This window comes from Poecile atricapillus, chromosome W (genome assembly GCF_030490865.1).
Source record: "Poecile atricapillus isolate bPoeAtr1 chromosome W, bPoeAtr1.hap1, whole genome shotgun sequence".
In the NCBI taxonomy this organism is placed as follows: Eukaryota; Metazoa; Chordata; class Aves; order Passeriformes; family Paridae; genus Poecile; species Poecile atricapillus.
Genome location: NC_081288.1, coordinates 37,864,620 through 37,889,198, shown reverse-complemented (window position 1 = coordinate 37,889,198; position 24,579 = coordinate 37,864,620). Strand labels below are relative to the sequence as shown.

General features: G+C 36.7%; 1 protein-coding gene across 3 annotated transcripts in view; it reads right to left on the bottom strand.

Annotated features, from left to right (window-relative positions):
* The window catches only part of LOC131591677 (protein phosphatase 1 regulatory subunit 12A-like), a 112,199-nt gene that overhangs the window by 54,820 nt on the left and 32,800 nt on the right, over nt 1-24,579 (bottom strand). For all 3 annotated transcript variants that reach the window (XM_058862607.1, XM_058862608.1, XM_058862606.1), the window contains exon 2: nt 13,672-13,802. In XM_058862607.1, the coding sequence (XP_058718590.1) occupies nt 13,672-13,802 (131 nt within the window). The remainder of the gene's footprint in view (nt 1-13,671; nt 13,803-24,579) is intronic.

Sequence of the window (24,579 nt, the reverse complement as noted above, 5' to 3'; positions counted from 1 at the left end):
TTATTATGTGTAGGCATGTATGCATATATTAAGACTTCTATATTTTGGGGAAAAAACTCAAACAATGTATACAAACAACAGCTTGTATTTTACATTTTTAAAGCAGATGTTACCTTCATCTTGAAATTTCATCTTTCTAAAGCAAGCAAACATAATCTAACTTCATTACCTTGACAGATATTTAATTTATACACCTACATGTATGCACTGAAAAGAAAATTGAAGTAGTGTAATAAAAAGTCCAGAACCATGCCTTTTGACACCATGTCTAGAAAAAGGGTCCTTTATGTAATTTTGGAAGCAGTAAAAAAGTGAAAACATGAAAGATTTCCACCATCTCCTACTAAACCTTTTGGTATAGCAATTGAGTTTGCATCTTTTGAAATTCACCTGCTCAAAAATGGTCATGTCCAACAGACAGCTACAGAAGAATAATTCAGAAAATCTAGTGATAATCTATATAATGTAATGGAAGGTGTTCATTCTAAATCTAAATAGATGACAAAGAAACAGTAGTTTGATTCAAACCACGCTCTTTTATCGAGTTAAAGCTTTCAAGTGTTAACACTGAAGCTAAAGGTACAGCTTTTAGACTCTTGTGGTCTAAATATAGAGAACTATAAGTATCCTAGGAATATTAGGAGAGACAAAAGCAGGAAAAGAAAATAAAATAATTCCTGATACTTTTGTCCTGGTATTTCCATGACAAGGATTATGCAGCCTGGGTAAGACTGGAAGAACAAGTTTGCTTTTCAATACCATTGTTTTATGAAGGCAAAAATACCTCTAATTGAGATATTTTCCTATTAGGAGTCACTGCTGTATATTCCTCAATAGCTGTTGAAAACTGAAATTAACTACTTGAAAAAAACTGCAGACATTTCTTTTTCTAGAATTATTATGAAACATAGATACTCTCCCACCCTTTCAGAAAAAATACATTTTTATATCACAAATAAAGGGCTGGAATCTCAGTATATCTGAGACAATACAAACTAACCTTCTGAGATTACTCTACAAAAGCCAAACAGTCCACACCAAAACCAATCCCAGGAACTGGAAATAAAAAATTTTAACTAGCAACATGGCCTACATTCTGAAAAATCCCCCCCAAAAATCCCAAACCAATAAAAAACCCTTACAACTGAATTGTGTGTGTGCATACATCTGTTAATAAAATGCATATATAGACAAAAAGACAGGAAAACACCTCTCTCTGAAGACACTTTGTATACAGAGTCATATCTCTGACTTTAGAACTTAAGAATCTGGAAGATGCTACAACTTGGGTAACAGCATATACTGCAGATAGCATTTTCATATTACTTATCTCAGCACCAGAAAGAGGGGCATATGTTTACATTGGAACCTTGGCCCAGTTCACAGTACCTGGAAACAAGTTTGCAAAGTTATTACAGATATAATTAACTTGAAGTACTGGCTGAACCTGAAGGTCACCAGAAGGGTGGCAAGCGGAGGGAAGGGCAGAGAAGCGTCCCTTGAACTGATTCAGTTCATTACAAAGTGCTTACAGAGCTCATTGGAGACTCACTAGTACAAACAAGTGGTCCCATCAGACTGCTCACAAGACTGGACAGCAGCTTCTGACTCCTAAAATGATGAGAGGGTCCTGCCTAAAAAAAAAGTTACATATATATTTTAAATAAACATGCTCAGTGTGTCCTTCCTGGGAAACATGTCCTAACTGCTAGTGGGGGCCCCAGCTAACAGCACAATTGGTCTGCCAAGGAGTTTTAACTAATTAGCTAACATTTAAGATTTCAGCTAAACCCAGCTGGTTTAAAATAAAATCCATACATGGTGGAGTTTAAATTCATTCCATGAATATCTTAACTGAATGATAACAGGGAGCCAGAGACTGAAAAAGTATCACTGTATTCATGCAGCTGTGTAAACCCTCATTTGAAGAAACAAACAATGAAAAAATTAAAAACTGATGTTTTTGGAATACGTACTTTAATTGCCTTTTTAAAAATAAAAAGCACCGAAGCACTTTTAAAAGTACATCTTTGTAAAACATTCATATAACTGATAAAAATACATTTATAACTCTGGCAGACTGTCAAGAGACATTTAACAAATAAAAAATATAAAATTTTAACATTGCTATTTCCAATTTTTGTTAAAGCTGAAGTACACTGAAACTGTAAAACCTGATCATTCTCTGACCTTCTATTGCTTTAAATGTCTGGGAATATTTCTTAAAATATTTTCTAACTGTAAAAGAGTTCCACTCTGATTTCCTAACAATGTTGTTATTACGTCAGACAAGGTAGAAATGCTACCTCAAGATTACATGTCATTTCCAAATGTAGTTTTACTTTGGTCTGGTTTTATCCGTTTGGGTTTTTTTGGTATTTAACTGTCAGCAAAAAATAACACTTAAAGTCCTGGTAAGCAAAGGTGTACATACCTGTATGGACAACATATTGAGAGATAGGATTATAGCTTCTATGTGATTCTTGAATTATAAGGATACACTTTTCAAAACAAGGTATTGAAGAAAGGACTGGTCTTTTTATTTTTCTTGAATGTCTTAACATGAAGCAAATCCAGTAGCAATAGAGTACCATTATGCTAAATACTGTGGTACACTCTATAAATATGCCCTTTTGGCAGTGGGCAAGTGCCACAGAAAACACATAGTTGGCTGAATAGGTATGAACAGCCAGTGTACAGCCACCCCTCAGTCAGTCCCTCATGCACCCTCACAATGTTATACTCACTTTTGAACATGTAATTCACACCCCAGATAAATGTAATGATAAAAAGCCACAACTTCACGGTTTTGGAAACCGATGTTGTAATCCCTATAAGCATTCTGTGGAGAGTGTTACAATGTGTGCAAGGCGGCGCAGGTGATGGCAGGTCTCGCCAGGTGCGGAGGAGTCCTGTCTTCATGGGCAGGGACCCCTCACACAGCACCCGCTCTGCACCACGGGGGACTCTCCTCTCCCTTTTAAGAGACATCCTACAGGTAACTTTCCTCAACCTCCTTTCTCCACACCTCAGGTACTAGTGCGGCTCTCTCTTCTGAATCTATGATTTATAAAAGAAAACAAAGGTTCCAAATTCACCATTGGAACCGAAGCTGTAGCCATTTAAGTGGCCCTAGAATCCTTTCTCCTGCATGATTTTAAGACCAAAGGAGAACAAATCAAATGACATGAAAAACAAAGGCAAACCCACAGGGATGTCTTATTCAGGCACTCTACAAAATGCCATCCCACACTGTCAGTCACTGCTGTGCTTCAACATTCTGTCTCTGAACATTTAAAACTGAACAGAGACTGGCACAAGAAAGACAGGCTTCTGTGATGGCATTTAAATTTAAATCAAATCATGAAAAAATTCAGGCATTTTTAAGGTTATGCTGCTTTCCAAAATCCGGAAGACTTTCACTCACATATTCCTCTTCTGAAAAAAGAATGCTGCAGCGCATTCTAAAAAGGAATGCTCCCCCTATGAACAGTAGCTATGCAAGACACCAAGTTAAATCAGACCAATTAGGGTTATTTGGCATAACTAGACAATTATTTATCCTGAAATACGTGAGTGACGATTTTAAGACAGCTAATATCAGCAAGACACCGGAGGTAAATTTATGATTTCCTCTTGTACAATCCAAGAATTTCTGATAGCTAGAGATGCTTAAAAAAAAGTAACAAAAAATAGTTGAGAAAAAAATGGCCGAAAGATTTTAAGCAAATAGAAGGAGACATTTATTTTCAATTTTCATCAGGATAATCCAGACTAAAGCATGTATCATTTTTTCCAAATAATTAAGCAGTCTGCAAAGACTTTTTTATGTCCCTCAATATGCAACAGGTCTTGCAGACAGCATCAAATCCAACTTCTGATTCTCTCTCGTGAAGCTCTCATGAAGGCATCTCTGACACACATCTTTGCTTCAAAATTGTCAAATATTCCCAAAGCTATCAAAGTAGTGAAAAAAACAAACAAAAAGTCTTCCTATGTAAATAGTACTTTCAATCACTTCTAAAATATTGTACCTATATAAAAACACATATTTATGATTATGAAGCCAACATTCCAAAACATAGCAACACACCACTGAATTTTGCATAGTTGGCTGTTCCCAGCCTCCACTGCAACTTGCATGCACAAGGAAGCACACTAAGTAGAATCCCATCTGTCTTTCTTCTTGGTACGCAGGAGCATAAAAGAAACTGTAGATAACAGTATGTGCTTAGTTTTAGTCCTCTTGTGTTCCAAGAAACCTCTGAAAGAAGCCAGCTCTAGAAATATTTATACGTAGGTGGCCAGCTACATACTGCAAAGATGTAACAGAAAAAATTCCTACTTGCAGCCTCTGAAAAGCAACTAAGCCTTCATATTTTATCTTCTACACATAGAGGGAAAGAGGTGGCAGAGCAACATTTAGGTGAAAAGAAACACTGAATGAAGAAAGTAAAGTAGAAAACACAGAGAAAGCCATACAGGGAAACCTACGGCATATTTATTTAAAAAAACCCAAACAACAAACCAAAAACCAACCAACCACAAAAAAACCCCAAACAAACCAGCACGCAAGAAAAAACAGAAGTGGAGCCTGGCATTGCCAGAAGGAATATAGGGCAAAAATTTCTGCAGGAATGAAATTAAGCAAAAGAAGTATTTTTAAAGTGCGTATCAAATGTTATTTTAATGAACAATGTCATTTCCTGAACAAGTGTTAATTTTGAAGTTTGCAGCATATTGTGCAAAAGTGAAGGCCGAGTGTGAAAAATGTCTCATACAGCTGCAGAGGTCATACTGTAACTCCAGCTGACAACACTATGCTTGCAATGTTTTCCCATAGCAAGTTTCCAAGCATTTGTGGCGATTTACAGAACTGTCATCAAGATGAACAATTGGGATTGAGTTACACTGGTTGAGAAGAAAAGGCGGCATGGAGGCAGAAGAGGAGAAAGGAGAAGGAAGACCATGCTGCTTCCTGCTTTCCTCAGCTAACACGAGTTGATCCTTCCTGAAGCTCACTATCCCTCCTGCCTTCTGCCAGAAGCAGCATTGCTATATTTGGGTACAGTAGCATCAAAAATAATGATTTAACATGTTGATTTCTATTTCAGCAGAAGTTACGAGTATGGACCTCACAGGCTTGTTTTTCTCCAAAAGCCACATGCTCGCATTTATATCAGAAAAAATCAAACCGAGATCAATTCTTTTCCTGTGCTAAACAGATCTTAGCATATTACATTACAGAACTTATTTGTAATTACATGACATAATAATATAGTAAGCAGACCTCTCTGTAAAGCAACATTACTATCACAGGGCAGTTTCTAGCATCACTCTGTAGTACTGAACTTAGTCTGACCCCTTCTTAGATACCAGCAATCTGCACTACATAGCAATTGTTTACATGTTCAGTCCTCTTTGAATTTCCTTGAAATCACTCCTCTTCCAAACTAAAGTCCTACTCTTCATTCAAATTTGATAAGTAGTATCTTTTCTGAAATAGAGGTTTCAAATAATTCAATTTTTATACTTTTTTCCTGTCATATCCACTGTTTATAGAAAACCCTCACATTTCTGTGACGTAGTATCTGAATTGTACCCAAATAACTCACTTTCATCAATGCACAGCAACCCTTATGTGTCTAGAGATATCATGGCTACATCTACATGCATTTTAGAGGAATTCAAATATCTTTTATCCTGCCTCAGTCAGGGATAAGACTAGAAAAGCAGATGCAGATTAGGATCATTTGCACTGAAATGACGTAGTTTAGGCTAGCCAACAAAAGACATGGCTTTAAGACAGGATAAGTAGGTCATAAATTGCTTTAGTGTCACTAGAAAGTCCACTGTATGTGCTAGAATAGCGTCAAACTCACAACAGAGAAAACCGCTCAAGTAAAAGCTGGAAGAAAATAAAAACTGAGATGGACAGAGATGACAATCTATACCACAACCTTGTTTTCTCCTAGAAAACAATCCTCAAAACCAACTTTAGCGCAAATTAAATTATTCTTCTATCAGATAACTCAATGAATACTATATTCAGTGGTCAACAGCACTAATAATTCCATAGATTCCACAGTCTACAGAGAATCTATCACCACCTCTGTTATATAGCAATTTTGAACTGGTTGATGAGGGTTCCATGTGTGACAGTATGCCATACTCACCAAGCCTTTGTGCAATTCAGAACTTGGTTGCTCTTGTATCTACCTAGAGCTGTTCTCCTATGTTCTAGCCCTAAATAGAAAATAGGAACTTAATGGGCAGTTACAAGCTATCAGACAGCAAGGACCTGAGTGTTGTTTCTTGTGAGTCTATCCAAGCTCTCAAGTTTCCGTATTTATCACACTTCTGTATGTTTTCCATATGTATCACCTTCAACTTCAGAATTCAGATGTAAGAATTCTACTCTAAATTGTTCTCAGGATTCCAACAAAACCAAAGTTTTGTGAGAAACAAGTAAGACCTCTCCTATTTCACTTCTCAAAACAGGATTTTTTTTAGACAACATCTCCATTTTCAAATTCTTTTTCAGCCAAAAACTAAGAGGGTTCTGAGCATTACAACAGGCATCAGTCCCTTAACCTTTCATTAGACTGAATTAACTGCTAAACTGTATTAAAAGAAAAAAAGATATTTTCCATGAAATAGTTTTCCTGATGAAGGTATCTCTGAACTTAATTTCTACTACATTTACCCTTAGAAGAACAAGAACACTTAGTAAATACTAATACACTAACTAAAAATATTTAGTCACAAGTAGAGATGCACACAGTAATCCAGTCTGAAAGAAGGCAGCTATAGAGCACATACTTCATGTATTATACAGTGACCAGCTCTCCTTGACTCCCACACTTGAACAAATATATATGAAAATCGTTTAAATCCTATAGTTTCCTCTAACCCATCAACCATATTTTACTGTGTATTTCTGTCAGCTGGGTTTTACCTACACATCAGATCACAGCTACACAGTAGAAAAGATTAAACTCTACCATATAATGACATGATTTCAAAAAGGGAACTTCACCATCAACCTTAGCAATTACATTAGTGTTTCATTATTCTTAGGACATATGTATACGCAGCAAAAACATGCTGGAAACAGGACACTGCCACAGTACATCTTCATAAAAGGAAATGCCAACTGATACTATCTCACTGATCTTCTCCCAGTCTGTCCACTATTTTATCTAACAGAATTTAGCTTTATCCCTGCAGATAACCGATACAAGTCTGGAGAAGGAAGAACTTTTATGTTGCACAGAGCACCATACTTTTCACTGGGGGGAGAGGAGACTAGGGGACATGTTTTTTCCCAATCTGTTTTTCCAGAAAGAAGGCAGAAAATGGAAATTAAGTAAAACAATCTTCTGAAGTCTGCAGTGACCTTTTCACAGCTCTTAAAACAAACACTGCAACTTTACCAGTATCAACTTGTAATAGTCAGTCATCCTTCTAGAAGAGCTGTTTTTCCTTGGCTGGGAATATATCTTTCCCTGTCTTTATTCTGTCACATGGTATGTTTTATCCTTCTGAAGTCCTCATTTTCTTGAGTGGGTTGTATGATATTTCATCTTTGCTTGCTTTTCCTTTTAATTCTACACCTCCAGTTAACATTTCCTAGTATTCAAATAAACATTTTGGATCCTGACCAAAACATCCCTTTACCTTGTAGCATCTCTTTATGACCAAACCCCATACAAGTTTGTATCATCAGTTTGCCTGGGGTGCACTTCAGACCACAAGCTTTACCTTGTCATACAAAAACACAAATTTCTGATTATTCTCTGAACATACATTTCTGAATGTATCACTAGTAATATCACTTCCTACTCACTTAAATAAAACCGTAACTTGGAACCAAGCTGAAGGAGATAGGAGCCATCCCTGACATTTTTATTACTGTGCTTTGCCTAAGTAATGTTTTGCTCTTTAGGATTAAAATGGGTTACAGCAAAAGAGTTTTGATTAAAAACTCATTAGTAAGAAATAGCTTCAGATGATCAAATTATTGATACCTTGAGAGAAAACGGATTAAAAACTACTGCTTTGAAACATACTTTGCGGCACCAACATCCTCAGATATCATGAAAGACCACTGAACAGTACCAAGTGGTTCAGGCTCACGAGGTGTGAGATGAAGCATGGGACTCCACTACTGAACAGGCAGCCCTACTCAGCCAGGCTTCTGATCAGAAGTACAAGATATGTCTGAAAAGCAGCTTAGACTTTTTTTTTTTTTTTTACCTGTATATCTATGCCAAGTGCTGCTGGCAAGCCAGGTCAGCTCAGTGATCCAAAAGAGTATAAAGCCTCCAAAGCCCCTGAAGGCTATTCTTATGCCTATAGTTCCCACACTGTTGTACGATCATTAGATAACGCAAGAGGGAAGGTGGAGGAGGTAAAACCAAGGGTGGAAGTGAGTATCTGTCTGTTTCTGCAATAGTCTCAAGTTAGATCACTCTAATCATGTTGTCAACTCCACTGAATTCTTTTGACTAGCTGCTGCCAGGTGAGCACTGGTCCTGTACCACAGGAAGGAATCACAACCAGGCAGCACCCACAGCAGTCCCCCCACGGCAATTAGAGCTGTAAGAAAACCACTTATCACTGAACATCCAGATATCCAACTACATGTTTGCAGGATTGTCTCAGACAGAACATCTAGATATCCAACTACAGGTTTGCAGGATTGTCTCAGAGTCTTCTGTCTATCAGACAAGGATCACTCATTTAGCATAATGGACTGTTACTAAAATAGGGAGATCCTGGGACAGTGGTTTGAAAAGGCTTCAGCAAACAAGTTTGGCTGGGTTCACTTTCAGGTGTCTGGAGTCTGGAAAAACAGATGGGCGTCAGCAGCAAGCCTGTGGTTACATACAAGCCTTTCAAAGTCTGCTTTAAATATTAGGGGAAGGAGGGGATATACAATATAGGAAGCTTTGGGCAGAAAGGAAAAGTGAGTGAGCTGTGTTTTACAGCAGCAGAGTTGGTCAAACTACTATTCTCTTCTTAAATAAATTGATTGAGGAGACTCTGAACTTGAGATGTTTTTCTGTTTATGACTGTAATCATATGCTTCAGCCTTTAAAACCTCTTAAATAAAGGAGGTGTACTTTGAAACTGTGTTAAGTCTTAGGATTTGTATGGGTATCAAACTACAGGTATCAAACATGCTTCTCAAACATAAAAGCTACTATACAGAGTCAGTATCCAGTTGACACCTAGCCCGTCTCGAGACATATGATCTCCAAGGAGACTAAAAGTAGAGCAAATACATACTACTTCTCATATAATATCTTTCCAACTACCTCCATGGACTTTCTCAATCAGACTCCATTTATATGCGTGTATTCCGCATTAGTATTTTTTTAATGTATTCTCCCTCCATGGATTTATCGTCCCTTGAACCCAAGAGGAATTTTAGTATCTACAGCAACGTTTGTCAAACTGTTGTAATATCTACTACATAAAGGTATGAAAATGCTATTCGTCCTTCAGCAGACATCTCTCTCCTGCTTTGGTTTTTGGGATTTTTTTGCAACAAAACTGTAACTGCCACTGACTTTATGTTAGTTTTGAAAAACACTTTTCTTACACTTCTTGGAAGATGCAACTTTCATTCTGGGTAGAATTGAAAAGCATTCCTATTTAAGTAGTATGACTGTACAGTAGCCTCTGAACAGTTGCAAACAAGGTTCAAAATACATCAACTACACACTCACAACTAAGCATCCTACAAAGCCCACAAGAAAATAATTTTTAACACAAATTTTAATTATTGAACAAAAGAGAAACTTCTACTACTTCAGATTTATTCCAATCTGATGCAATACACAGCAGAGAGAAATAAAAAAAGTAAGCATTTAAAAAGTATTTCTTAAATGCCACTTTGCACTATTTTCCCCTCCCCCACTACTTTTTTTTGCATTCAAAAAGTTATTTGTGTATTCTCTGATACTGAAATATTATAGAAACCTTTCTACTGTAGAAGATATCGATCAGATAAAATAATTATACATAAGGAAAGAGTCGTACAAAGGTGAATTTAAGGGTCCTACCCATTAAATACCATCTTAAAGAACGCACACAAAATTTCTGTTCAAGTCCTCCTTTCCTCAAGTTTCTTTTCACATAACTATAATTTTACAAAGCAGTTCATGTTGACATCTTAATTCACACTAACAAATTAGTGAAAAAAAAGCTTATTTGGATAAAGTTTTCCAAAGCTTTAAAAATAATGGAGAACAGAAAAGAGAACATACTATACAACATCCACCTGTTATGGCAATGTTGAAGAATTTTGATTTAAAATGTATTTATATTACAATTGCTTGTAAGTTGACTTACATAATCATAAACTAGATGAACAGCGAACTAATTTGACAATTCTAAAATTAAAGTGTTCCAAGAATTTCCAGTAAGCTGAAACACTCCCAGCATTTACAGATGTCAGAAACAACAGGAGCAGTTGTCTTCCATACCAGAAATTTTACTTTTACAGCACACCTCCCCCTTTGCAAGCAGCTGACACTTTGTTACACATCAAACTATGTTCCCTACTGCATTTCACTTGAAGTGGCCTTCTGTAAGACAAACATTTCTTAAAGTGGAAGATGCATTTTTTTAGAAGAGACAGGAAGCATATTCAAGAGAATATTCTGAAGGAGCAGAAAACCGAAATGACACAGGAGGTACTGCTGGGAGAAGCTGTCACAGAGTGGTGAACACAGTGCAGGATAACAGGGACAGGGATTACACCTGCAATGACAAGCCCACAGACCAGACAGTACAGAGCAAAATAAAATCCCAACAAGTGGGAGGCCATGCCACAAATTCAGCCCACTAACAACTAGCATGGGACCAAGGCAAAAACATTGCTGAAGTGGTGGCTCCCTGAGATATCCAGTTTTTTTCAGAAAAGCTCATTACCACCTCCATATTCTGTACTTCTCGCAGATCTCCAGCACATGGGTGCACTCACTCAGGACCATCTGAGTAGCAGCAGGGACTACTTAAGAGTAATGTGTACATTAGAGCACATATATATATATTTTATAGCAGCCTGAAGGAGCCTACAGAAGAGCTGGAGAGGAACTTTTAACAAGGGCATGTAGCAACAGGAAAAGGGGAAATGGCTTCAAACTGAAAGAGGGAATGTTTCGATTACTATGGTTTAGTTGTCATGGTGGTGTTCAGACAAACATAGGACTCCATGACCTTTGAAGTGTTTTCCAATGCAAATGATTTTACGGTGAAACGCCCAAAAAGGTTGCCCATAGAAGTCACAGATGCCCCATTCCTGGAATTCGAGGCCAAGTTGAACATAGCTCTGAATAACCCAATCTAGTCATAGATGCCCCTACTCATTGCGGAGGGGTTGGACTAGATGTCCTATGAAAGGTCCCTGCCAACTCAAATACTCTACAATTTTAAGATTAGAATTACATTCTCCTAGTTCAGTTCCTTTCTTAAACATAACTTCAGATTTTTGAGACATGCAAGCCTGAACTAATCAAAGCATGCTATCATGTAATATTTTTCTTACGAATTTAAAAATACAAAATGTCAGATTACAAATTTGGACGATTTAAAAGAGTTGTGCTATTTAGTAAGTAAATTCCAACTAAGTAGTTGGAAGGAAGGAAGGAAGCCCTAAGAAAACTTAAGATGGAAACAGAAGAAGCAGAAACAAGATTACCAAGTCCCCAGTTTGAGAAGCACTACAAAGCTGTGCAACAAGCAGTTCCACAGGAGAGTGAGAAAGGGAAGCACAGGTGAGACTCTCCCCCCAGCCTTTTATTAACAAACTTAGAAAACAACGGAACTCATTCTCTGTGTTCTCTCTTGCACAAAAATAGGTGCTATAAGTAAAATATATGGGATTCAGTCACAGATGTGCACAAACACATATTCTCACACTTCCCAGGAATGCATCCTCACTAAAGCAGATGACGGATCCAGCACATACTATGGACCAAATAAAAATGAAATTTCTAATCTCTTGTAGTTTGTTGTATCTTCCTTTCACCTTCCCCCAGTTTTGCTTCAGCTGCAAATTGTGGTTTATAGAATTCATTTTTGTAAATTATTTGAAGCTGAGATCCTGAAGAAGCAGTCTAAAGATCTAAGCTCCATGTGCCTCATCAGATATAAATATTGCTACACTCAAGTCTCAGCTGTATATGGAAGTTTGTTTCAACAGTTGATCTTCAAAACTCCATGCACCTTAGAAACACTGTTCTTCCAACATCTTAGATGTCTCACATCCCAAAGGACTACAGTTCAATAATCCCATTTCTCTAAAAGCTACCCATAGAAAATACATAGAGAGGTTCTGCTCCAATCTGAGAGAATAGGAACCAGCTAGATAACAGATATCTAAGTCAATAGTGAAAAACTGTTCAGAGGACAAGGGACATTGCTGTCTCTTTCCTGAACAAGTGCCTATGTTTGGCTGCAACGACACATCAAGATCACTTAACTAAACTTTTTCCTATTGTTGAATAAATACAGGTGTTTTGCCTCCACTAAACTGAAGAAAGGCTTATATTATCTCATTTTGCAGGGAAATTCTTGTTATAGTACAGTCAAGAAGTATAAACACTTCCAATACTCATGAAAGGGGGATTACAGCATCAAACACCTGCATAGGTAGATTGCAAAGTTAGTGGACACACAGTGCCCCGGGTATACCAAGGATATATGAAGCACATCACCCGGTGAACGCCTCAAAAAAAAAAAAAAAAATCCCAGGGAAAATGGTATACTAGAGTACCCAGAATTTTTCACTTCCCTTTAGACTGCAGCAAGAAAAACTCAAACTCACAAAACACTCACAATTTTCATTCTTCACTGCTGCAATTAGTACATAATTACACGATAAAATACTACTTTCTATTTTATCCAAATCTTATACTGGATCAGATGTCACAATGAGTTTGGTGAAATTAATTAATTTTGTGTTTACTCAAAGGGTTTTAAAAAATACTTTATTACCTGCTTAACTGCAACAACAGTGTGCTGAACAACATATGCAGCACATTTTCTCAGAAGAATAATTTCAGGCTCAAACAACCTCTCAAAAAATTTGATTTTAGCACACCTTCAGTGGCCTTCAACAGACCAAAAATAACAAAACCACTTCTGGAACTCAGTGAGTAAGTTTTAACTAATACTGAAACAGACATCTAGCTTCTACTGTAGGCTTTTGCTCCACAGCCAAAATAACTAGTCAACTGTCCTACACCATAGCTGAAAAACAAATGGTTCAAGACTACAAATACAACTGTAAAACTTACCTCCTACACATAGACATCCCAAGATAATGTTTCAGACTAGTAATCAATGTAATTTGGAACATTGTCCCTGTGCCTTCCCCTATAAAAACCTTTCTACAGAAAATAATAATATAAAGAAATAATCTGACAGTCATAGGCAGTCTTATGTTTGTATCTACCTAATATGCAATGTAAAAAAACTAGGAAGAGAAAATGCAACACACTTCACAATCAATAGACAACATAAAAGCATTCATCCTCACTACACATCCCAGAGGTAACTAAAAACACAATTTATGAATACCATCTGCTTCTACTGTCTCTTTAGCAATGTATTAGCAAAATACATAGATTTTAAAAATAGAGGAAAAAGTCTTACTCTGCTATATCAAGATATCCACAGGAAGCAGCTGCATGTAGAGGTATCCAGCCTTCATTATCTGGTTGATTAATATTTGCTCCATTTTCCACCAGAAATTTCACCATATCTACGTTATCATCTATACAAGCCTACAAAGAAAGAAAGAAAGAAAGAAAGAGTTAAGAAGTTAATATCAAAGCTGTTCTACAATCCTGTGCATCTTTAAGCAAAACCCTCAGGAGAAAAGGTAAGTATTTTCAGTTCTGATGAGGAGGTGGACTTTCTTTGTTGTGGTCTGACAGCCAGACAGAAAGAATCTGAGAGATAAACAACAAGTGTTTCACATTTATAAACTTTTAAAATTTAAACAGTTTAAAAAAGCAAAAAAATATTATTTTCTCAGGTAAATGCATTCTGGTTTTCTGAGAAGCCCTTTACAACCCTCACTGAAACCTTATTCTCCAGTACAAAGTGGTTCCTCAGGTCCTCACTTTATCCCAGGCCCAGCTCAGACACTTGAGTGGATATTAAAATTGAATAAACAGCTACACCATGAAGTAGAAATGTGACTAAGAGCTAGGGAAGCACTTTGAAAACAATACCATAATGTTGTTTTTCCTGTAATGTAGATGAGACTACAGAGTATAAAGGGGTGCTACATAGTATTTCAAGATCCCCCTACTGTTTTCTACTGCAGTATCTTCTACACCACCATAAATCTTTTAACAGTCTATTAATCAATTTTGTTTATAAACTTACTTGAGTATCATTTTGGCAATTGCAAAAATATTATCATCTGCCCGCATCTCTTAAACAGCATTGCTTAGATTCAGAACTACTGCCATTCTCCAGACCTCCATATTGACTGACTCCTACTTTGCCTTTCTTCTCCGTGTTCAAGTATTTTTCTCACAGGGTGTTCGGTAAGTTTTCTTTGCCAACTTCTATCCTGCTACCCTTAAAAGGGCAGAGCAACTGAGAGAAAAGTCCCTCTGCATTTCAGGGCAGCAAGAACTCCAAGCAGCTAGACCCCACAAGACTGGTATTAATTTTTTAGCTTAATAAATCAACAATACTACTTAGCCACAAGGCTGAAATGAGAACCTCTGCTCCTGGGCTCCTAAATCCTACTAGGGAATTATGCCTCTAATGAAATGCAATTAAGGTATAAATTTTACTTTGCAGAATACTTCTGAAAAAAAACCCCAAATTACACCATGTTTTACTATGGAAAGAAAACAACTTGGATATCCCTGGTTAAGCAATTGCACGTTCCAAGATGAATCCTGAAGCTTTCCTCCACTCAGCAATGCTGAGGCAACAGCTACACCATGAGGAGAATGTTGCTGCCCAGTGTAATCAGCCAAACAAAACCAGCCACAAATTATCCTTCTCTGAGTCCATTTGCTTTAGTTAGGTACAGCTAGACTGCAACTAGACTGCAATACAGTGCTTACATTATTTGGTTTACAGTTAAAAACAAAACCCCATTCTTGAATTCTTGAAAACTAACTTGAAAACTTTATAGTCATATTCATCCCTAAAATCAGCAGTCCTTTTAATAAATTAGTTTCTTAACATACTCCAGCAATAAACACTAAAAGTTTGTCAAGCATATTTGTCTTCAGTCTCTCCCACTTATCAACAGTGTACAATGATTATACACTCATAATAAGCTCTGAAAGAAGAGAATCACTTCTTTTTGTAAGACATTTTATAACTTAAGGAAGTAATCAAGTGCAAGACATGGTTAATCAGTTTAGGAGGAAAACAAATTCAAGAAACTCAGATGTTTACATATAACAGAAACATCAACTATATACAGTCATACATCCAGTTTTTCTGGATATTCAATTTGTCAAACTACTGATATTTTATGTCTGTAATATTATTCACCACCTAATTATAAGGAAAATAAATTTATATCAGAAATATTTTTCAAATGTAGGTATTTTAATATTAAATATTAATATGCTGCATGCTTATCTTAAAGTTCCCTAAAATTCATCATTTGTGGAAAAAAAGGCTATCTTCAAATTGATTAGCACTATTAACAAAAAAAAACCCCATAAACCAACACCAAAAAACAAAACCCCAACCATCTGGTTGTGACACAACCCAACATAGAACAATCCTTGCTTATTTTTCAAGTACACATGAGAAAACCTGGCAAGACATACTCAAGAAAATGCTGTTGCTAAGTGAACCAAAAGCTTACATATGCAGCACATTAAAAGACATATGACTAAGTGCCTAAAAATATTTGACCAAATTTGGGCAGTTCATTGTGCCATACATGGCAAGAATCAGGAGAGCTTCAATACACTTATCAGGTATTAATCAGAGATTGCATATTCATAACAACCAAAAATATTTTATTAAAACTCACTGCGGTCCTCAAAAAGGTAATACCTATCTTAAGTCTAATAAAACAAATTGCAATTGATTCTACTGCTGAAAAACACGAATCTACTGCATCCTATGTCTCCATGTCCTTTTTTTCTTCTTAACAGAAGTATAGGCAGGTGTTGGATAGATCCTAACACTCTCAGCACTTTCCACAGGAAAGGCACTTGTCACTGTCATCAGGTACCTTAAGACAGAAAGCCAAGGAACAAATGTTATAAAAGAAATTTTATCTACATGTTTTTTCATTTCTACTGCACTGCTCACTTCTAAATGCAGTATTTATCAAGTGTCAGAAGTGCCTCCATTGTTAAAGACTGACATCTCAACCACAAAAGGAAAGCTTGTTGGAGCAGCATGATAAACTTAAAGCAATAGCTTCTGAACAGACTGCCCTTCTAGATCCCAGCCTGCAAGTTATTACAAAGGAAAAGGCAACGTACATGAAGATGTAAATAACCAGAGTTCCACTGATGCTGCAGTAACTCAGAAAGATAAATTCTCACAATTAATTCTGTCCCAGAATCTGAACAGAGGACACAGCTGCAGGTCCTCCTTTTCCACCTCTCTTACAGCCCTTTCAAGATTCATTTCAGTTCTTCACACTCATATGCCCCTAGCCCCAGTCTCTCCCATCATGACCCACAGTTCCCACCCGAAGCATCAGTTACCACTTAGTGAAAGCACAGGTCATCCTAAAGCCCTTCCCAAGCGCTTGCAAAACACATCTGTAGAGCACACACACTAGCCAGCTCCTAGGGCAAGAAGAACATGGGGACTCACACACAAGATTCCCTTCATCCCATGAACTGGTTTCTCTCTTTTTCAACCCCAGCCTCACCAACGGGTAGAAAGGCATTTCCGCATGAAGCACTCATTATCCTGCCAAATTTGATCTAAGTTAGCCAGTGGGCCTCAAACAGAACAACAGCTACCAGTGCAATCATATAAACCTTGTTTCCTTTGAGGACCAATTTAGAAACCAGGCTAATTAGTCATAAAGTCAAAGCAAAGTTGAGAATACAAAGTCTGGTTACCTTTTCTGATAAGAAAAAGGAAGTACACACAAGTCCAGTAAAGAGGACCACTTTCCATTTGTACAACAACTTGAAACTTAGACTGCGAAGGCCAGCAAAAATCAACAGCACCTGGCTCCCACACAGACCCGTCCTAGGTAGGTCTAGTTTGTGCCGGAAACAGTATTTTAACCTTTTCCCATAAATACTCAAAAGGGGATAACCAGATACCATGCTGAACATGGGAGACTTTTAACTGTATTTGCCATGACTTTGTATTCCAGTGCAAGTAGCAGGTGATAAAGCTGGCTCTTGATACTACCACATGTTAAGAACACAGGTGACGGGGAACTAAGTTAGTCAGTAGCCTTAAAAGAGATAGTTTTAAAAGAAGCATCAGAAGTGCTTGGTTCATTAGTGAGTAACCACCCAAAGAATTCAGCAGACAGCACTCTTCCCCAAAAGACAGGAAAAACAATTAATTATTGTAATTATTTTTTAAAAGTCAGAAATCTTGTAGGGAAAGAAGCAATGAATCTGTAAGACCACTGTCCCATACACATGAAGCAGAGCCATACACCATGCACCTTACATGGGGCTACAAATTTTACCGATTTTCATTAATATCTAATGAAGTAACTATGTACTACTAACCATGTACTGTTTAGAAATTACATTTTTTAAAATAAGTTTTGGCAAAATTCATCTCCATTCTCCACAATAAGATTAAAACCTACCCTTTTACTGATTAGATTAGTATTCTGATCTATTCCATAAATTATTTTGCATTTATTAGGAAAACAAACATGTATTTCACCTCTGCCATCACATTTCATTTTCTCCTTTTTAACTCTCTTTCCTTTTTACTCTTGGTACAGAAGAGAGTCAAAAATATGAACACAGAAGAATATATTAAAGGGATAAAACAAGTCAAACAGTCATTCTGAATTGCCATGTGAATACCAGAAACAGGAGGAAGACCTCACACAGTGGGTCTAGAATAGTTTATCCCCCTTTTTGATTTTTCGAGTGAAGTACTTCCAGTGGATTCAACAGGACTTAGCAGAACATGAACATCTTTGCTAATGTACCTGAGAATCAAATTAAAGCAGTAGAGCTGGTTTAAAGTGGTTCCCATTCTCTTCGCCTTGGGTTGCCTAGTCTCTCTGCCATCACATACCCACACTCCCTCCCTTACAGCTATGCTGACACATTGTGCTAAATTGAATCTAAACTGGATCAGAAAGGAAATTCTAATTTAAAATTAAAAAAATTAAGATAGAAAAATATATTTATCAGATTAAAGCAGAATTATTTGCTTTGGTTATATTAAAATGGGTTTTGTGTTCAGAGAAGTAGCATTGTTCTGAAATTAATCTTCATGTCCTAGTTCCACTATCAGAGAAACAGAATTTAGTTTCACTCTGATTTTTCACCCATTACAAAGCCTGTGTTAAAGCTTCTTGTTTCAAACTGACACTTTTTTAAAGATGTATCTTTAAATTAGCAACCACTTCTACCACTCTCACTTTAAAATTCACAACACATTTAAGCCTTGTTTCTTGTTTGTAAGATTTCACAGAATCATAAAATATTTTGGGTTGGAAGGGACTCATCTAATCCCAAATCCCTGTCATGGGCAGGAACATCAGGTTGCTAAGAGCCCCATCCAACCTGGTCTTGCACAGCCTTCCTACGGAAATCACATTACTCACTCTGTCTACTTCACTGTCCTCCCTTCTTTGCCGAGAAGTTTCAACTGAAACTGAGACAGAAACAGAGGCTGAAGAGAATTAAATTCATCAGTTGGCATGAAAAGGTGGTCTACCATGAGTCCTCTGAAATAATGGCCCCACAGAGCAGTTCACAATGTGAACTCAACAATTACTGTTCCTATCCAAATCCTTGTGCTGACCTCCAAGTGAGCACCACGAGATAATCCCCACAGTTTGAACACTGGTCTCATTCTGCAATGATTTTTGCCTTCATGAGGAAAGGCTTTCTTAGGAGGGAGCACATTAGTTCACTAATCACATCTTTTGTTCATCTTCACCAACACTGGGAAAAAAAAAGTAAGTTTACATATTGCAACTCTTAGAGGATTTTTTTCTTTCAATAAACCACTAACTGAGAAGGTCTAAAAAGAAATTTGGTCAAAAGAACGAAACTAAATTTGAGCAACACTTTCCACTTTCAACAACTTACATATTTATGCTGCCCCATAATTAATAATGAAGCACCAACAAGTGAAATGGCAGTAAGAAGTATGAAATGGAACATGAGCCTTATCTAACTTTCAAGCTACAGAGTCAAAGTAATCTGGGAGTTACAGCCACCAGAACAAAGGAGGAATTTTTTTTTTCCCCATCAAATTTGTTACTTGGTCATTAATTCAATGTTTTCATACAAAGTATAGCATGTTATAAGGTTCTAATATTCATAATGACTATGTCCTAAGAATCACTGAATATTCTGGAACACTTTCAGGACAAAGGGTAATAAGAATGACCAACAAATGAGGTTATGAAATACTAGTGATTACTACACTTACTTACTATTCAAGCAATCACTATGAAAGTAGGTATTTTACATGTGCCAAGTACTCCGTTTAATACAGTACATATGGGGTGGAGAGGCTGCTGTTGATGTTCATGTTTACATTAAGAAACAGAAGACTTTTGGTGTCGTAAAAGAACTTTAGGCATCAAACTAGTGTTACGGATGACAAATGTTGCTCAGTTATGAAATTAAGCGTTCCTTTAGCCAACCCAAAAGTCACAGCTTCTATTTTTCACTGAGCTGGGGTAATACAGGATACCTTGCCTACTGACAAAATACAGTTTTAAGTTTGAATATTTTACTTTATTAAAGCATGCTTTCTAGTTAAAATGGTATGGTTTACAATGCAAATATCCTTGCTAAACTAGTAATATTAGCCTTTTGCTAGACTAGTGTTACTTTGTTTAACTTGCCTGTAAATACTATCTATGTGTATGATACACTTGTGTGTTATTTTTTGGTAAGAATGGCCTACTATTTTAAATCCTGGAGAATTGGCCCATAAAAAATAGTTAAAATTATTATCACCATATCAAATAATTCAAACTACCAAAGCATTTCAAGAGTACCTCATGGCTTCTGCAAGTTACAGCAAACTCTTCTCTAGAGAAATTTCTTGGAAACACTTCACTTTTAAGCACAGAAAATGAGAATCATTTTAGACACCTGCAAAAGCAGGTGAGAAAGGCACTTTCTCCTAAGGAAAAAACACTACTTGAGGATGATGCAACCTTTCATGTCCATTCAAGTCTCATGGGGAAGGCATGCAGAGGTTATTGAAACTGAGCATCCATTAACCATCGTTACTTAATTCAAATCCTGCAGAACTGTCAAACATTGACAAAAATAGACAAATCATTCCAGAACTCAAACTTCTCTAGTTATTATTTCCACTTCATGTAAACAACTTGTCTAAGTTTTCTGAGTTATACATAAGTATATCTCAACAAAAGTTCACTTAATGTTTTCTTTCAGCTTCGACACAACCAGGAGCTATATGAAATCAATAGATGTTTAGCTCAAATATGCAGTAAGAGCACAATGTAATTTCTATCCTACCATTCAATCTTGTTTTCTTTGCTACGCTGAATTACGAAATTAACTACATGCCCTTAAACTTTGCTAGTTTGTAACTTAAAGTTGAATCTGCAAATTTACCTGTGGACACAATTCATGAAAAGTACTAAAATCTATTGCTGTTGAGACTGATATAATCTATTTATTAAAAAATCAATCTTATAGGGATTTCCCACAATTTAAATCTTAATGAATGCTTATTCATAGATCTTGATCAGGACTGCAATAGGATACATGTATTTGAGTAGTTTCAGAGTGTTTCAAGATAGAATTATTCTTGCCCTCAAACCTCCTGCCAAGGTAAATGAGGAGGAGAGTTGGCTGCTGCAACATTATTTACTCTAACCAGAGATGTGACTCTCAGTGTTACCAATCCCAGTCATGGATCAAGACTCATTCTGACAGACATTACAGGGACATAACAACCCAATCTAATGTCTGCTTTCCTGTTCTTGCTGAAATAATCCCAGCTATTCTATTCCAGGCTACCTACATGCAAATGTGCTCCCAAAATGATATTTGTTTTCATTTTTAGCTCTGTGAAAATCTATTTTTAGGAACACTTGAAATTCCCATACCAGAAGTTATCTCTTAATTAAAACCACCACACTAAATGTGTAGTATTAAAATTTAATGGTATTCATCTACTGCAACTCAAAGAAAAATCTCAAGACAATCTACCAAAAACATTTGCTTAATCTCTTCAAATAACCCTTGGAAAATGAGATGTCACCAAAAGAAATTATTTTGGAAGAGATCAAACCATTTGGTCATCAAGTTATTGATGCTGGTGTATATCTATTTACCTGAATGGCCTTTTTTCTCCTGGCTCATATTGACAAAGTTGGTGAAGAGACTGGACTCTATGAAGCAATCTCTGTCTTAAGTTCACACAAATGAGGCCCTTTCTTAAACTTGTGGTATTCAGTGCCTGAGAAACAACTTCTGCTTTTCCTTCTGATTTCTTTAAATTTAAAAAGAACACTAGTACTTTTTGTGGAACTTGCTTATAAACATATTTTCAGGTTTCTTAGGCAGCTTTTTAACCACATGCCAAGTGAAAGAACATGAGTTTAGCAGGCAAAATGGAGAAATGAAGATCTGACAGACACCATGGTATTACAGCTGGTACGATGTGCAAATTCACAAGCTGTCTTGAACCCTGAAGGCTTTAGGCAGGTAAGTATGTGTAAATTATATATGATGGATTCTCATTTTAGCTACATGTTGTTGAAACGTATCAAAAATCAGTGAATTTGGGACTTGCATCCAGAACTGAATTTCAGGCTCATTTGTTTCACAAGTGGCTTTCTCTGTTTTCTGGCCTCTGCCTTCACAGCTTGCTTTCTGAGGCAATTTCAGCAGATCAGAGAATCACAGAATGGGTCAGGTGGTAAGAGACTACAGTGGTCATCCAGCCTAACCCCCCTGCTCAAGCAGGGTCATCCTAAAAGCACATGGCACAGGACTGTGTCCAGACAATCTTGAGTATCTCCAGAGACTCCACAGCCTCTCTGGACAATCTGTTCCAGGGCATGGTAAATAAGTTCCTCCTCATACTCTGGTAGAACTTCCTGTGTATCAGTTTCTGCCCACTGTCTCTAGTCCTATTGCTTAGCACCATGAAGAAGAGCCTGGAAACATCCTCTGACATGCTCCCTTCAGATACTCATATATAAGTGACGAGGTCCCCCCTAAGTCGCCTTTTCTCAAGGCTGAACAGGCCCTGTGGCTGATGCACCATACTCAGTGGGACAGAGCCATACAACCCTCCACATCTACCTTGCGACAAGTATGGAAAAGAAACAAGATTCAGGAGTAAACAAAATTGGCATACTGTAAAAATATAGTGCCATTATACAGTTATGCTTTCATTCGGCATTTATTGCTACAACTTCAGCAGACAGTGATTAGTTTGCAGGGTTATACAATGTATAGATAATATATTTGAGGAGGAGAAAGCAATGTCATATAGGACACATATTTTTGTCCCAGTCAAATTAAACAGTAGCCAACTGCATTTCAAATAGTTTGGTTTTTTTTGTGTGAGAAAACATAACCTGCTTTTAGCATATGGGTGACTAATCAAGTTCTTGAGCCAAAGCAGCTTTTCAATTTAAAATACTTAACCTCCTGATAGCCCCTAATGCACTTTCTTAGCCAAAATAATCTAGCAAAACAAAAAGGCATAAATAAAACTTTGTAAGGGAACCTGTTTACATAAACAAGTAGGTTTATTAATTTCTATATTCTATTGAATTTAAACCATGTGTGCCAAGTTTTCTTTTTTAACTCTGCTTCTGACTATCATCTCTATACAGTGTTCTGAGTTCTTCATAGTGAAAGACTGCAGCGCCTTGGAAGAAAGTAAACCTGACCATATCTATCAGCCCTTCTCTGTGAACTCACAGGCTATGTTTGTATTCTAGTCATCAGCTGACGTTTAATCTTCTGCATTAGCAGGATCTACAGGAAGTTTCACTGCTTTCTAATTTTAGGAAGTGAAGTGGCAGAACTGAGTAGAATAAAAGCAATAACATTGAATTTAAGAAGAGCAATGATAACTTCAATGATAAAGCTTCACCCCATCAAGGGGAAAAAATTTACATGCTGATAGAGCATCCTAGAGTAATCAAGACAGACTTTCTGTGTGCTCACTTTCCTACTACACCTTACTGCTGACAATAAAAAGCACCTTTAACAGAGGAAACCAAGATGACAGGTACAAAAAGGCAGTAAGACACTAATTCAATTAGCACTTGCCATGTGTGGTTTTATCCTTAGCATTATACAGCATATTGTAGTAAAAGCAGATATAGTAAGCTGATAAGCCTGGTATCAGTCAGAATTCTTTTACTCCCTAAGCAGAGGAATCTATGCAAATAAATGACTAATTTGTATAGCTCAATTTAACATAGGATTAAAAAGTACACGTGAAGTATGAATAATACATCAGTTAGATTTATACGCATTTTACACATAGAAAGTAAGTATAATCACATTGAATGAAAAACCTCATACATGGATGGAATCAATAATAAAATAAGAAGTAACACTGACATTTCAAATTGCTTAAGCATTAATCAGATAATCTTAAATATGATAAATATATTCATTTATCAAAAGTACATTCTGTGCACAAAGCCACTTAAACAAAGGTAGGACTACATGTAAACAAGGAAACAAATTGTTTCTCAGTTTTCCATTTTTAAGGAAAGATATCTTGCCTCTGCTACTTTCTGTTCCTAGACTGGAAAAACAAAAGCTATTCTTCTCTAATGTAAATGCCAGAAATTCAATTTGTGATCAAACTTATAATTCATTGAATTGACTAGATAAATTGGAAATAATTTCCAGCTTTTCAAAAATGCTATGAAGTCTTGAAGCTGACTTAGGTTATGAATCAGAAGGTTCAGGATGAAATTATTTTGACAGGATCACTAATATTTTAGCAGAAAACCAAGGCTTTTCTAAAAAACGACACTTGAACAGATTTCAAGTGAAATTATCAAAAAGCAAATCAGCCAAACTTGTTACAGTAAAAATCAAACACCTGGTTTTTTTCAAAATGGTATTTTTAATATAGATTTTGTCTATCCAGATTGTAGTAAGGTGAGAAACCTCCAGCTTCCAGTCCCTGCAACTCTGCAGGTGTCAGACAACACCTTTGCCAGGTGTATCAGCAGTAACACCTCAATACTCCTCAGGACTGGCCTTGCTCTGAAGGCAGGGCAACACAGAACTGTTGAGAAACCTTCAGAATAATCATCACAGTGCAGCGTCTTTTACACATAACAGTGATGTCTATGAATTTTACCTTAACTTTTAACAAAAAAAAAAAAAAACAAAACCAGGAAGCAGCTCTCCA